Below are 14,010 nucleotides of genomic sequence, written 5' to 3'. Positions count from 1 at the left end.
ATTAAATATTCCACTCTCATTAATGGAGATAAGCACTGAAATTACATAAAGTCATCATTACACAGAAGTTAAACCAAAATTATATGAATTTAGACATAGCCTATTTGTAGTGGATGCACTTGATTACTTTTCCTGTGGTTATGTTTTAATGACAGCGAGGAGTGCTACAGGTGCACAATAATTTATCTTTAAAACGGCACATCTCATCTGCATTCATTTACATTAATTCAAATTGTTTTAAACAATTGAAATATTATTTGACCAGTGGAAATGAATGAGATCAACTCTATTCTAAATTATTTTTCTGAGAACTATTTTAAACAGTTTTTATGGATATTTTGATATATTTATTCTAAAACATAACAAGGATACTGGATGATTTTTAGCAATAAAAATGAATGTGTATGGCACAAATGGCTTTTATAGTCCGTATCTCATATTTCCTTAATGTCTTGTACCTTTGACGGTGTTAAACATGATGTCATGTGGATGGGAATATGCACAGAAATTATATGCAGATGAGGTTATGCATAGTAAAACTAGGTGTTGTAAACTCCATATATGGTGATTTCGGGGAGGAGTCGAGGTGGAGATGCAAATGCACACAATCTTCCCATGACTGGGATTTATAAAGGGATTTTTGCGCAGGTTCTGGCTTACGCATGGTTTTATAAATCTGAAAACTTTTGTGCGTACGCAAAATCTAGCTTTTGTGCCTACGTACACTTTTCGGATGAAATCTACAGAGAGTTTATAAATGACAACCCTGGACATTTCAATATCCAATTCACTTTCAAACCAAAAACAAAACAAAACAACCTGTTGGCCTGTCAGTCCACTGAGGTAAAGTGGGTTTCCATCAGGTCCAAGAATAAGTCCGGGTTCTCCTTTCTCCCCCTACAAACAAAATTATGTTGCAGCAGTGAACTCTGGATTTTAAGCACTTCATTTTAAGATTTTCTATTGGTTTTTGCTCACAAACCTTAATGTCATAGCCTGGTAAACCAGGTTCTCCTCTGTCACCCTTTGGTCCCATTGGGCCCTGATTGGTTAAGTAGATGGAGTGCAAGATTGATTATAAAACACATAGATCAAATAAAATTAGAATAGAAAGTGCTAGAGTTAGAGAAAAACATTTATTTCATAATGATATTTCCCCCCATTTTAAATTCTTATTCTCCAATGAAAGGTTAGATTTTTGCAAATTTTTTAAATAATAGATCAAAAGGATTAACAATACAGATTTATTTCCACAGCCTTCTTTGATCATATTTACCAAGGGAATTCTGACCACTTGTGTATATAATATATATTTAATATATGATGCAGTACTTACTGGGAATCCTGCTTGACCAGGAAAACCAGCCCCACCCTGAAAATCATACAATAAACAATATATGAATATTACAAAATTTTGAGGTTATGAGTCTGTATTTCAATGCCGACAAGAAAATTTCTGGTATCCTAATGTCATCTATTATACTAACAATAGACTACCCGAAGAAAGATTTTCATACCTGATGCCCTGGTCCTCCAGTTTCATCATACTGTGCAGAACAAAATGACAAGCAGTTCAAATAAAACATGAACCATTATAGGCAAAAAAGCAATATAAATGTGAAGACTTACATTTTCAGAATAACGATAAATAATTTGTCCAGGGGGGCCGGGTGGACCTGGAAGTCCAGTTCCATCTCGACCAGGTTCACCCTAAACAAATGATCACATTTAACAATGATTAAATAAGTCATTTACAATTTCAAAGTCATTAAACCACTTCAGACCAAACGTAAACTCACCCTGTCACCTCGGTCTCCCTTGTCGCCCCTTGGTCCCTGCAGGAAAATGCAAAACATTGAAATCAGCCTGAAGTACTGCACATCAGAGTGGCTGTTTAGTAAATTTGCACCTAAGAGTTTTATTAAAATGAAACGCACCTGTGGTCCAGGGAAGCCATCCAAACCAGGTTGGCCATCTTTTCCCTGAGGTCCCTCACTGCCTTTCTCACCAGGAAATCCTGGGAAGCCAGGCTTACCCTGAGGAACAAGATATAAATAAATACAAAAAGTCCTCTAGGTATGATCTAAATATGATTTCTTTAGGATATAAATCTCATTTGATCAAATAAATGAAGTCTTACATGTGGTCCTGGGGCACCAGGAGGTCCCTGAAATTAAATAGGATTGCAGTACATTAACCGCTACAGATCAACAATGGTAAATAAAGTACAACAGAAAAACAAACCTGGACTCCTATTGGTCCTCTTACTCCAGGGACTGAACTGAAGTGAACACCAGAGCCCTCCATATCATCCTGAACACATACAGAGAACTCAATATTTTTTGCATTTTTCCTAAAAGACGCTAAGTATAATTGACTAATACTTACAAAACCAACATGATAGCTTGGGCCAGGAGGACCAGCTGGCCCAGGTGGTCCAACAGGTCCCATTGGTCCTGGAAGACCAGCAAGTCCACCCTCTCCAGGAAGGCCAGGCGAACCAAGAGAACCTTTGGCACCCTTTAAACACAAGGAGAAAGAAATCAATGAAAAAGGTGACTAGTAGATCAATGAAGTTAGCGTTCAAGATTCCAAGAGCACAACATGTTAGTTTGCACTTTCAGACAATGCATCAACAAAGCAATGTCACAAAGAGTCCACACTACCATCAGTATAGTAATATAATGTTACATTTCAAGTATTAGAACTGTAGAGTAGAAAGTTTAGATGTTTGTGAAGAAAATCGATTGCCACAATCAAGACCTGCTACCTGCCACCCTGCAGCTTTAGAGGAGAAGGATGAGGTAGAGTAGGAGAGAAGATCATAGAGATAGCTGGGAAAGTAGGAGTTTTGCTACAGAGACAGAAGCATAAAAGAACCCCGTGGGTTTGACTGTTTCATAAAAAGCTGTTTTCTGAAAAAAAAAGCTGTTTTTTCCACTACATTTCAAAGTATGCACTGTGTTTGAAAGCAATCTGTAGTGGAAATGACATTTTCAAGAGTTCTGGATTAAAACGACTCCTTTTTATGTATCTTTTACAGTGTTTTTTGACAAAGTTACAGCTTGACTGGAAATACTGCACAATAAAAAAAAATCTGTTATGAAATCATTTTTATCTTAACGAAAACAATTTCACATTAAGGGAATTCCGTCTGCTTGGTAACCAAGAACACTATCTAAATCATTTTCATAAAATACTGTAAATACTGAAATGGTTTATGATTATTTCACTTTGTTTAGATTGTCATATTTATTTTTATGATTAAAAAATATTTAATTATAGATTTTCATGCATTAAGACTGAAAGTCTCGGTCTTGGAGAAGGGTAAAACAAAACAAAAAAATCTGTACATAAAAGATAATTGAAAATAGCAAAATCAACTAATCAAAGGCATGGGCAAATGTTTTAATGTGAGAAAAAAGTATAACATTTGACAGTCTAGAAACCTCTTTAAAACTGACAGGTTTGTATTTCTGATTCTGACTGAAATCTCACTTGTACAAAATCCTGTTGCACAAAACTATATATTATACATATAGATTAGTGATCATTATTGTGAGGACAGAGATTACTTCTCAATGGATCTTGCTTCGTCACGCCTGGATAGTACATTATGACATTCTTTTTTTATTTAATTCCTATTAAAAGCATACAGAGCATTACAGATTGCTGAGCTTGTACAGAACATTTATACTTAGCATTCAAATATGTGATATGCAGACGAACATGTGCATACTGTGCACAAGTGTTTTAGAGGTTTCTCACGAGGTGCACATATTACGCAAACTGACCTTCACTCCCACAGGTCCAGGTAGGCCCAGCTCACCGGCATCACCCTGTGGAGCACAAAATCAGTCCAGTGTCTAAAGATAGCTCCCATTACAAGGATCTCAACAGAGCTGAATTATGCAAGTCCAAATCCATTAAAGGACCAGCACAGCTATCGATGTATGGACAGGGTTCCTACACTTTTTTACCAATGGATTGCCATGACTTTTCCATGACCTTTCCAGTCGTTTGTGATTACAGCATAAGGATGTTTTAGAAATCATTTTATTGAGACAGCCAGGTTGAATTAACATTTACATGCCAGACTGTGATGAGAGGGTCCAACCAGATTTCTTGAATTTCTAAGGTTTTGTAGGTTTATAAATCACAGTGTTAAATTCCCTGTTCTTTTTAGGTTATAATAGAAGAGATTGGACTTCCTACCTTTTCTCCTTTTGGGCCAGGTAAGCCTGGTTTTCCATCAGCACCTGATGGACCTGGAAGTCCCTATAAAAAACAAAAAACAAGATCCTTTTTTGAATTTATTGATTTATTTATCAATTTTTATGACTTTATCAATACACAAAATGACAGGGAGAAACAATCAGAGCACACACATTACCCACATGGCCACGTCTTTTACAAATAAACACTTCTGACACAACATATCCAAATCAAAGGTTATAAACATGCATCATGTCACCTTATACTTACCGGTTGACCTGGAGCTCCATTTTGCCCAGGAGGACCAGGAGGCCCAAAGCCACCAGAGCCTGAAGACCCAGCGCCAGGGGGACCGGGGGGACCAGCGGGACCAGGAGGACCAGGCAGGCCAGGCAAACCAGGCATTGCCTATCAACAAATAAAAAGTTACTAAGTAAAGAACTGCAAGGGCATGTTAAATTTATCTAAAGTTACAGTAAAGACATTTAATACGTTACAAAACATTTCAAATAAATGCTATTTTTCCAACTTCCAAAAATATTATCACAGTTTTTACAACAATATTAAGCATCCAAAAACAGTTTTTAACATTGAATAATAAGAAATTCTTCCTGAACATCAAAACAGCATATCAGATTAATTTCTGAAGTCATGTGACACTGACAACTCGAGTAATAACTACAAAAAATTCAACTGTTTTTGGGGTGGTGATGGCGCAGTGGATAAGACACATGCCTTTGGTGTGAGAGACCCGGGTTCAAATCCACTGTGAGACACCAATGTGTCCCTGAGCAAGACACTTAACCCCTAGTTGCTCCAGAGGCGTGCGACCTCTGACATATATAGCAATGTAAGTCGCTTTGGATAAAAGCGTCAGCTAAATGAATAAATGTAAATGTAATGTAAATGTAACTCTGCCATCACAGGTATTTTAAAATATATTAGGCATAGAAAACAGTTATTTTAAATTGTAATAATATTTCACAATATTACTGTTTTTAATGTATTTCTGATCAAATAAATGCAGCCTTGGTGAGCAAAAGAGACTTGTTTCATAGACATTAAAAAATCTTACCAACCCCAATCTTTTCAACCATTAGTATATATGAAGTAAATTGAAAATTTTCCACAATGAATAACACATCTTTCTAAATGGTGATTTCTAGCTGTTGAATACTAGATCTGAATTAATCCTATAAGTTAATATATTAAGGACGTACCCGCACACTGTCCAAATCAAATCCAGAGCCCTCCATGTCCACAAATGTCTATAACATGAATACAGAGGATAGATTATGAAACAGTTTTTAAAAGGAAAGCGATCACGAAAACAGCTGACTAATGATGAACTCACAGGCCTATCAGAGTGAGATGGGGGTCCCGGTGGGCCAGGAAGTCCTGGAGGCCCACGAGGTCCTGGCTGACTTTCACCTCGTTCTCCCTAAAATGAAAACATAAGAACAAAACGTTGAACTGGCATACCATAAAAGGCATTCACAATTCAATTCTAAATGGTGCACAACCCTGATACTGTCATAATAAGCCAAGATAATGGACATCAACGATACTTACTTTCTCTCCTTTGGGTCCAGAACTCCCAGGAGTTCCAGGAAAACCAGAAGGTCCAACTTGACCCTGTTACAAAAGCAGATTTTAAATTATTTGCACATGAAACGTATGAATGCAAAAACACACGCAAAATCAAAAATACAATCAGACTTTTCTTCCCATTTTGTATAGTAAAAACAAACCGTTCCCCCCAAATACACAAGTAGGTATAATTTCAAATTGAAAAATGAAAAATATTGAAAAATGTACTTGACCCAGGTCTATTTTATAACAAAGTTTTATGAAATGCATTACTTACAGCTTTTCCATCTTCACCAGGGTCACCCTATAAAGGAGAGGAGAGAATATTAGTTTTGTTCAGATATGACCAATGCATTATGCATAGTCTCAAGGGCAGAAACACAATGTGCCTTTGTGTTTGCAGTGATGCATGTCTTAAAGCTGTATTAACATCATTCTCTGCTTGTGATGGGGAACACCATAGGGATCTATTACTGTTCTAACACATCAACGGCAAATGCAAGACCACTTATGACACATACGGTTATGATATAACGCTGTTCCTTTTAAATGGAAATGCATTCACTAATAGAAAATAGAGACAGTAATTGAACCATTCCTTTGACTGTGATCTACTCACCGGCTCACCATCAGCTCCAGCAGGGCCAGGGGGTCCTGATGGTCCAGGTGGTCCTCTTGGTCCTGCCGCCTTCTGCACAACTGACCCATCTCCCCTTACTTCTACCTCTGCACTGGGCCCTGGGGGACCGGGAGGCCCTGGAAGCCCAGGAGGGCCACGGTCACCCTTTGATCCAGGATAACCAAAACCAGGATTGCCCTGAAACCAAAAAGCAAGAAAGATTTAAGCATAAACAAAAGCCCGTTCACACCATGTATGATAACTATAATGATAATGGTATAGGTTTGAAAATCATTCCAAATTTAAAAGAATATTGCTCTTGGTGTGAATGGACTTCAAGCTTTGTAAATGAGAAAAAGCTTCATGTAAGTCAGTAAACGAATATGCATTAAAAGAGGAAATTAATATTTACTCTTAAAGGGGGAGCTCAGCAACAAATGATAATTTTGCATTCACTATTAGTATTTTATTTCATGAAACACAAAAACAGACGTTAGGCAGATCATTTGTTTGCCTATTATCTAATTTTGTGTTTTACAAAAAATAATAATGATAAGAAGGTGTGTGAATGATGACTAAATTTTCATTTTGGCATGAACTTTTCCTTTAATTCACTTTAACAGATGCAAAATATGTTGTCACAGTTATGTCAAGGTAGAAGCATCAGAACAAACCTTCAATCCTTTCTCTCCTGCGTCACCCTGTGAAAACACAGACAAAAATGATTGACCTGTCTGCCACTCTCACCACTCTAACAGATGGCTGAACATTCAAGCTCCCCATCATTGACTTCACACATTACTGTGAATTTTGAAGGGCATAAAACTTCAATGTAACAATTCGATGAAAGAAAAGGGCCCTGTATCTCTGGATTATGTCTGAACAACCACTCCATATAAAGTCAGAAGTCATCTCATATTAGCTATTAGCAGAGCCTCGGTTATGATTTTTTTTTTTTTTATATAAAAAGCTGTTATATAGTTTAGATACATAGCTGCTTCTATAAAACTAATAGCTCTGACTCTCAATTCTGAGTGAATGAGCCACATTCCGAACCATTAACCAAAATACACACACCTAAGATTGCATATCAGTTGAATTAGATTAATGTTGCTTGACAACCATAAACAGTATTTTAAAACAACATCCCTTACTATAGTTAAATTACTGTAATGGACCAGTTCTCAAGGCTTATTACTTTATTTTGAAACCAAGCTGTTCAGAGAAACACTCAATGAGGTTCAACACACCTTCCCTCCTTTTGCACCGCCACCAGACACAGATCCAGATCCTGCATCACCCTTAGGCCCCACAAGACCCCTGTCACCTTTCTCTCCTCTGTCTCCTTTCTCTCCTTTTGCACCTGTAAATTTGAAAAATGTCTGATTAATATAAAAATAACAGTTACTCTTATATGCTTTACATTTTGGAAAACATATCTGGCTTATATCTCACCCCAAAATCAACAGAACAAAATAAGAAATTAGACTTTGCATGTAGAAAATGAAGCCTCTTTTCAAGATTTTTTTTGTTGTTTTTACATAAGATTTTTTTTTTACACAGTGACATACTTTTAGTAACAAGAATTCAATTGAGAATTATTGGAATAAAAAAAAAAATCTGTAAAATAAAACATACAGACACATTATGATATTAAGAATTTTAGTAAAAAATGTGCAAAATGTTTATGAAAATTAGAATGTATAATTTGAGAATGCATTTTTATGAGAATGCAGAATATCTAAATGGCCCTAAAAAGGCTTATAATATCTTATTTTTTAAAAATACATTTATATTTTATTTATTATTATTTTTTGTGGTGAAATGTGACCTGGATATGTTTTTGTGATAAGATTAAGATCAGATTAAGACAAGACAAGACAAGACAAGACAAGACAAGACAAGACAAGACAAGACAAGACAAGACAAGACAAGACAAGATAAGATAAGATAAGATAAGATAAGATAAGATAAGATAAGATAAGATAAGATAAGATAAGATAAGATAAGATAAGATAAGATAAGATAAGATAAGATAAGATAAGACAAGATAAGACAAGATAAGATAAGATAACAAAATACCATGACAATATTCAAGGAAGATCGGCCAAACTCCACATATTCATGTAAGAATATGCCTACCAGCAGAAGCTTCTATAAGCAGGTCAATGAGCATAGTGTTTTGATAAAACAATACATATACAATATAACAATTATAGCAATAAACACCATACATATGCAGCAAAACTACTGCTTGCTCCCAGTCTGCTGCAGTCCCTCTTGGGCATCTCTACACATCCACAGCATTTTGCCAGCTTTTCATGCAAAGCATCATGTAGAAATTCTGAGATTCTGCTGAGAATTTCTATCCAGAAATTTCATGTCCATTTGAGAGATTTTCCTCTCTTCATTAGCGACCCACCTGTTGGACCTGCAGGATCGAGCCTGGACTCCACAGAATACCGTATGCCATCGCCAGCTGAGCCTGACGTACTTAAAGAGTTTGAAGCTTGTCTAGAATCATCATACGACCCTGAAGTTTGCCTGCTAACACCAGCTGAGTCAAGCGTTTGTCGAGAGTCACCATAACGGCCAGACGTTTGTCGAGAACCATCATATGAGCCCGATGATTGTCGAGAATCACCATACGATCCAGAGTTTGTTTGGGAATCACCATATGAACCAGAAGTTTGTTCAGAATCACCGTATGAGCCAGATATTTGCAGAGAATCACCGTAGGAGACAGATGTTTTTCGGGAATCCCCATATGAACCAGACGTTTTTTGAGAACCTCCATATGAGCCGGATGTTTGTCGAGAATCACCGTAGGACCCAGAAGTTCCCAGATCGACTGAGCCTAATGTTCAACAAAACTTACCAATTCAGCTCATTCTGAAGAAAGATCACACTTCAGTAAACCATTTACAAAAATATGTAGATAACTGTATTGATGTGAGGTAGTAAAAACAACCAAAAAAAAAGTCTTGACACCTTATTTTAAAATATAATAATAATATATAATAACAATACTGTTGGTTTTATCATTATTATCAGTGACTTTATGTTCTGTAATTGTGATATTAAACCTGTAACTTAATAATGAGATTTTCACAAATATAAATGTATTTATAAATATAATAAGTAACAACTGTGAGTTTAAAAATAAATAAATATATATATATATATATATATATATATATATATATATATATATATATATATATATATATATATATATATACACATAATTCAAATAATTACATTATAATGCATTACATTTTTGAAAGGCAATGTTGATATGTATGCATAAAATCTGCAATAATGCTTCAGTGTTTAAGCCATCTATAACAAAATCTGAATAACTCAACTTTTTCAGAATACTTATGCAATTTAATGTAAAAATACACTGTCCAATTTGTTTTACGCCAGTAGAGGGCGCCAAATATCACAGTGGCTGCTTCCATAAACACACATAGTTTTTATAAAGTCAGTCTAGTAGTCGATCACATCTCAAAGAAATGTTTGCAAACTTATAATCTATTTCATGAATGCTATCTACGTTATATACATCTTCAATACTCTGCTGAAAACTCTAGATTAGACCTGCATGAAATGGTTGACCAGTACAGCCACAACAGCATAACATAGTTAAAAGTGGTCAACCACTATTGGTACACTTTCTGAGTAAGGTGGTTGATTAATGAATTTTCTTTCATGAACGAAATGACAGAATCAGAAAGTTGTAAATGAATCCAGAAAATGAACATTACACCAAGTTTCCAAGAAGAAAAAGAGCCACTTAAGTGTTCAACAGAGCAATAAATACTACTGACAGCTGTGCTGTCCAACAAGCTGATGTTTTACAGACAGATCAGTTCAGACCTGACACTGAGCAAAATGAAAGCTCACCTGTCTGCTGCTTCTCAACATGCGTTCTGCTGGTCACCGGCGGCTGCTGGATCGGCCGAGAGGAGGGAGGGGTCGGCTGCAAATGATGCATAACATTAATATAGCAATTAACATAATTAAACTACAAAATAGTGTCAATCAGACTTTTAATTCCATTGTACATAACAGTATACCTTAAACAACCAAAGTATATCACTTCTTATGCCTTTCATACCTGTTCCAACACGGTTTAATTTCATTTCACTGCTTGTGTACAAACAATTTGACTCTCTGTGGCCTAAAATATCAACATCTTAAAACACTAGATGACATTTGATATGGGAAACCAAAGAACCATGGCTCTGACTGCATGGATATTTGTATACTCACACACTCCATTCACCAAACTAGGAAAGAGATTCAGACCTACAGCTAACAGTTAACAAAGCTCCTTGAAGAAAAGCTGCCAGGACAGGATGATTGAAGCGCAGATACAAAGCGGGCCTGACCTTGCACTTTACAAAACATGTGCTGCTGAAACAGCAGAACCCACTGATGAAATAGCAGGTATCAGGTTCTAGAACATTCTGATCCTCAGATTTCACGCCGGGATTGAGAAAAAGGAGACATTGGCGAGAGGACATGGAGTGCACTGATGGCCAGTGTGAGAGGATGCTGACAGCGTGTATTTTCGGACCAAGAGAACGATCGTCTTAGGGAATGCAGGCCACGGGTCCTGAGGTCTAAAGATAGGGGTCATGGGTTGGCAGGTGGGGGCTGTCTGGCTAGACGAGGAGGGGCTGCTAAACATCTGCCATCACAGTCACTGCTGCAGAGAATCTCGGCAGCTACTCTGACCTTGAACACATTACACTGAGTTATGCTGGAGACGTTTAGGACATGGAGGAGATCATAAGGCACGGAAGAATATTTCCTTGTGCATTAAAAAAGGGGCCATTCTTTGCCACCACATGTTTTTTGCATCATGGTCTTCTAGGAGAACAATTTGGAACATCGCTTGGAAAGTACTAGAATTAGTTCTAGCTCTGATATACTTCCTACGTCTAGATAGGGGTTTTTGAAACTATTTGATACAACAGATCCACATAATGTATAAACACCCATTTGTACAGTGAAAAATGTTGTAAATGTGTAATACCAAGAAATAATTTATATATTCACAACTGATTGAACGAAGAGTTACACACACACACACACACACACACACACATACATACATACATATACATATATATATATATATATATACATATACATATATATATATACTGTATACTCTTCGTTCAATGAATTATGAGTATGTGTATATATATATATATATATATATATATATATATAAATAATTTTAATTATTTTCATTTCTATTTCGATAACATTTATTTTCTGCATTTCTAGAATTGTAATCGTTTAATTTACATTTTTGATTTTTTTTTAACTATATTTACATTTTTAATAATGTGAGTGTAAAAGGATGCAAAATACAAGTAAAAACATTGGATACCAAATTTAAATGCAATTTCATGTGTGGTCTCAGACTTTTGGACCCCTGCATACAAGCTTGTCTACATAAACTTAATGTCTCTGATAATAGAGATAAATTATTATACACTAATAATACTTGAGCACTGAAGACTGAATACTGAAATTCCATTTCTTTTTTACAGAAAAGTGTAATGAAGTCAAACATGTGTTTACCACACTGTCACAAGACTACTTCTCCCCCTCTAGATATAATAATCTCATAAAATTAGATTACACAAAGAGGCCTACACTGTTTGCAAGAATGCATGCCCACCAGGTGCCCTCTCCTCAAATGCACTTTCCAAGGAGAGTCGGATTGACTGTGAAACAAGCGTGGAAAATATCCCAGAGGGGAATGTGGCATCCATCAAAATGGATTCCATGGTAAGACAAAAGAAAGCTTACTTTACAGCACTTCGGAATGCCATATTTCTCTCTGTCACTGCGTGTTAAAACACACTGCGTACTGCAAAAGCAAACAAAAACGGTGTAATTTAAAATGACTAGGTTAGAATTAAATTAATACCTGCATGCTTGGCAGCAGCTGTTTAAAGATGTTAAAACAAATATAATGGCAATAAATACTTGTAAGTGAAAGGAAAGACGCTGCTAAGAAGCAGCAACCTTCACATAAATAAAATATACTCACAAAATTAAACAAAAAACTACAAAAAAATTGGCCTTAACATACTTAAATGACACTAAACTTCAGCATTGATGAACAGAAGACACTTATGGAACAAGATCTTTGCAGTCTACACCTAACAGCCACCTGGTTTCTTTCCATTGTAATTAGCTCTGGCAAGCTCAGACATGGGTCTCGCACATCAGTAGCAAAGGGTTCATTTCAATTTCCACATGGCCTATTTCTGGATTAGTATCACAAGGCATGGGAAGATGAGCTTTAACATCTGGGATTGGTCTGCAGATAATAACATTCATCTGGGACTATTCCCCAGAAGATGAGCAAGTGGACAGCAACAGACCTGCCAGAACTCACAGGCTGCTGCTCTGGAAATAGCCGGGAACCTCTGGATCATCATTAGATGTTTTAAGTGTGGACATTAAATGGATCCCAAAAGTAGTACCTGGACTGATGGTGGTCCCTCTCCATCTCCACTTGCTCCGTAATCACCTGATCCCTGTAGATTCAGAAGGAGAATGGAATACTACATAAATTCCCTGAGTGTTAACAATGAGAAAGCGTCTTTTTATCACACTCTTATCTAGACATTGGAGGGCATGTAATACGTCATGCGTCGCATGACTGATGGGCATTAAAACATTATCCTGTGGAAAACCTAACTGGAGGCGACACATTCTTTTCTAGAAATGAATGGAAGTGAATTCCAAGCACTATCAGTCGACAAACACTCCAGGTACTCCTTAAAAGGAAAAGTTACTCATTCTTATGTCGTTCTGAATCCGTTATTTTCGTTCTTACATGAAGTACAAGTCAAATTTATTTATATAGCGCTTTTTACAATACAGTTTTTTTTTTCAAAGCAGCTTTACAATAATAATACAGGAAGATAATTGTTAATGTTGTCAAATTAATCAATTACGAAACTAACTCAATTTAAGTTAAAGCAGTGTCTTTAGTTTATTCAGCTCAATTTACTTAAGTGTTGTTTCAATTTAGTTCAGTATCTGTGTGCAAAACACATCAATTATAAAACTGTTCGATTCAATTATATTTTTGTGAGGCTTTTATGAAATTCTTGGCTTTTTTGAAACTATAAATACGCTTCTGTTGTGTGGAAAAAATCTCAGACATTCAGTCTGCACACCTTTCTTGTTTCAAGGAAGAAAAAAATTATAATTAGTTGGAAAAACATTGGATGAGTAAATTACAACATTTTCATTTTGGGGTGAACTATTCCTTTAAGGTTCAGGTTTAATGTAAATGTAGCTCTTTTGGTAGGGCTTTGGTATGATGTTTGTTCAGTTCATATAGGAAACAAAGAACTGATATACCATAAAATGCACTGTAAGTTGTTTAGATACAAGCTTCAGCCAAATTCATAAATATAAATGTAAAATGATGCCGCAGCACTTCTGAGATGAGTCACCTGGGGAAGAGAGTCTAAATCTGAACACTTGCACCAGGCGAGCTATTCCTTTCACACTGGTCTCATTTATAAAACACTACACAA

General features: G+C 36.2%; 1 protein-coding gene across 10 annotated transcripts in view; it reads right to left on the bottom strand.

The window, feature by feature from the left end:
* LOC306876944 (collagen alpha-1(XVIII) chain-like) overlaps positions 1 to 14,010 on the bottom strand; it is an 83,733-nt gene that overhangs the window by 8,049 nt on the left and 61,674 nt on the right. For 6 of the 10 annotated variants that reach the window (XM_079428405.1, XM_079428404.1, XM_079428399.1 and 3 more), the window contains 23 exons: positions 12,943 to 12,996; positions 10,334 to 10,409; positions 8,847 to 9,281; positions 7,675 to 7,787; positions 7,099 to 7,125; positions 6,425 to 6,622; positions 6,083 to 6,109; positions 5,788 to 5,850; positions 5,570 to 5,656; positions 5,436 to 5,483; positions 4,486 to 4,623; positions 4,216 to 4,278; positions 3,795 to 3,839; positions 2,389 to 2,520; positions 2,245 to 2,313; positions 2,141 to 2,167; positions 1,938 to 2,036; positions 1,800 to 1,835; positions 1,630 to 1,710; positions 1,518 to 1,547; positions 1,337 to 1,372; positions 983 to 1,042; positions 820 to 897 (listed from right to left, as the gene is read on the bottom strand). In XM_079428405.1, coding sequence (XP_079284531.1) covers positions 820 to 897; positions 983 to 1,042; positions 1,337 to 1,372; positions 1,518 to 1,547; positions 1,630 to 1,710; positions 1,800 to 1,835; positions 1,938 to 2,036; positions 2,141 to 2,167; positions 2,245 to 2,313; positions 2,389 to 2,520; positions 3,795 to 3,839; positions 4,216 to 4,278; positions 4,486 to 4,623; positions 5,436 to 5,483; positions 5,570 to 5,656; positions 5,788 to 5,850; positions 6,083 to 6,109; positions 6,425 to 6,622; positions 7,099 to 7,125; positions 7,675 to 7,787; positions 8,847 to 9,281; positions 10,334 to 10,409; positions 12,943 to 12,996 — 2,022 coding nt within the window. The remainder of the gene's footprint in view (positions 1 to 819; positions 898 to 982; positions 1,043 to 1,336; positions 1,373 to 1,517; positions 1,548 to 1,629; positions 1,711 to 1,799; positions 1,836 to 1,937; positions 2,037 to 2,140; positions 2,168 to 2,244; positions 2,314 to 2,388; positions 2,521 to 3,794; positions 3,840 to 4,215; positions 4,279 to 4,485; positions 4,624 to 5,435; positions 5,484 to 5,569; positions 5,657 to 5,787; positions 5,851 to 6,082; positions 6,110 to 6,424; positions 6,623 to 7,098; positions 7,126 to 7,674; positions 7,788 to 8,846; positions 9,282 to 10,333; positions 10,410 to 12,942; positions 12,997 to 14,010) is intronic. The other 4 variants (XM_079428398.1, XM_079428401.1, XM_079428406.1 and 1 more) reach the window with 1 other exon arrangement.

The sequence above is a fragment of the Barbus barbus genome, assembly GCF_936440315.1.
Source record: "Barbus barbus genome assembly, chromosome: 11".
Taxonomy (NCBI): Eukaryota; Metazoa; Chordata; class Actinopteri; order Cypriniformes; family Cyprinidae; genus Barbus; species Barbus barbus.
This window is presented reverse-complemented; position numbering and strand designations above follow the sequence as displayed.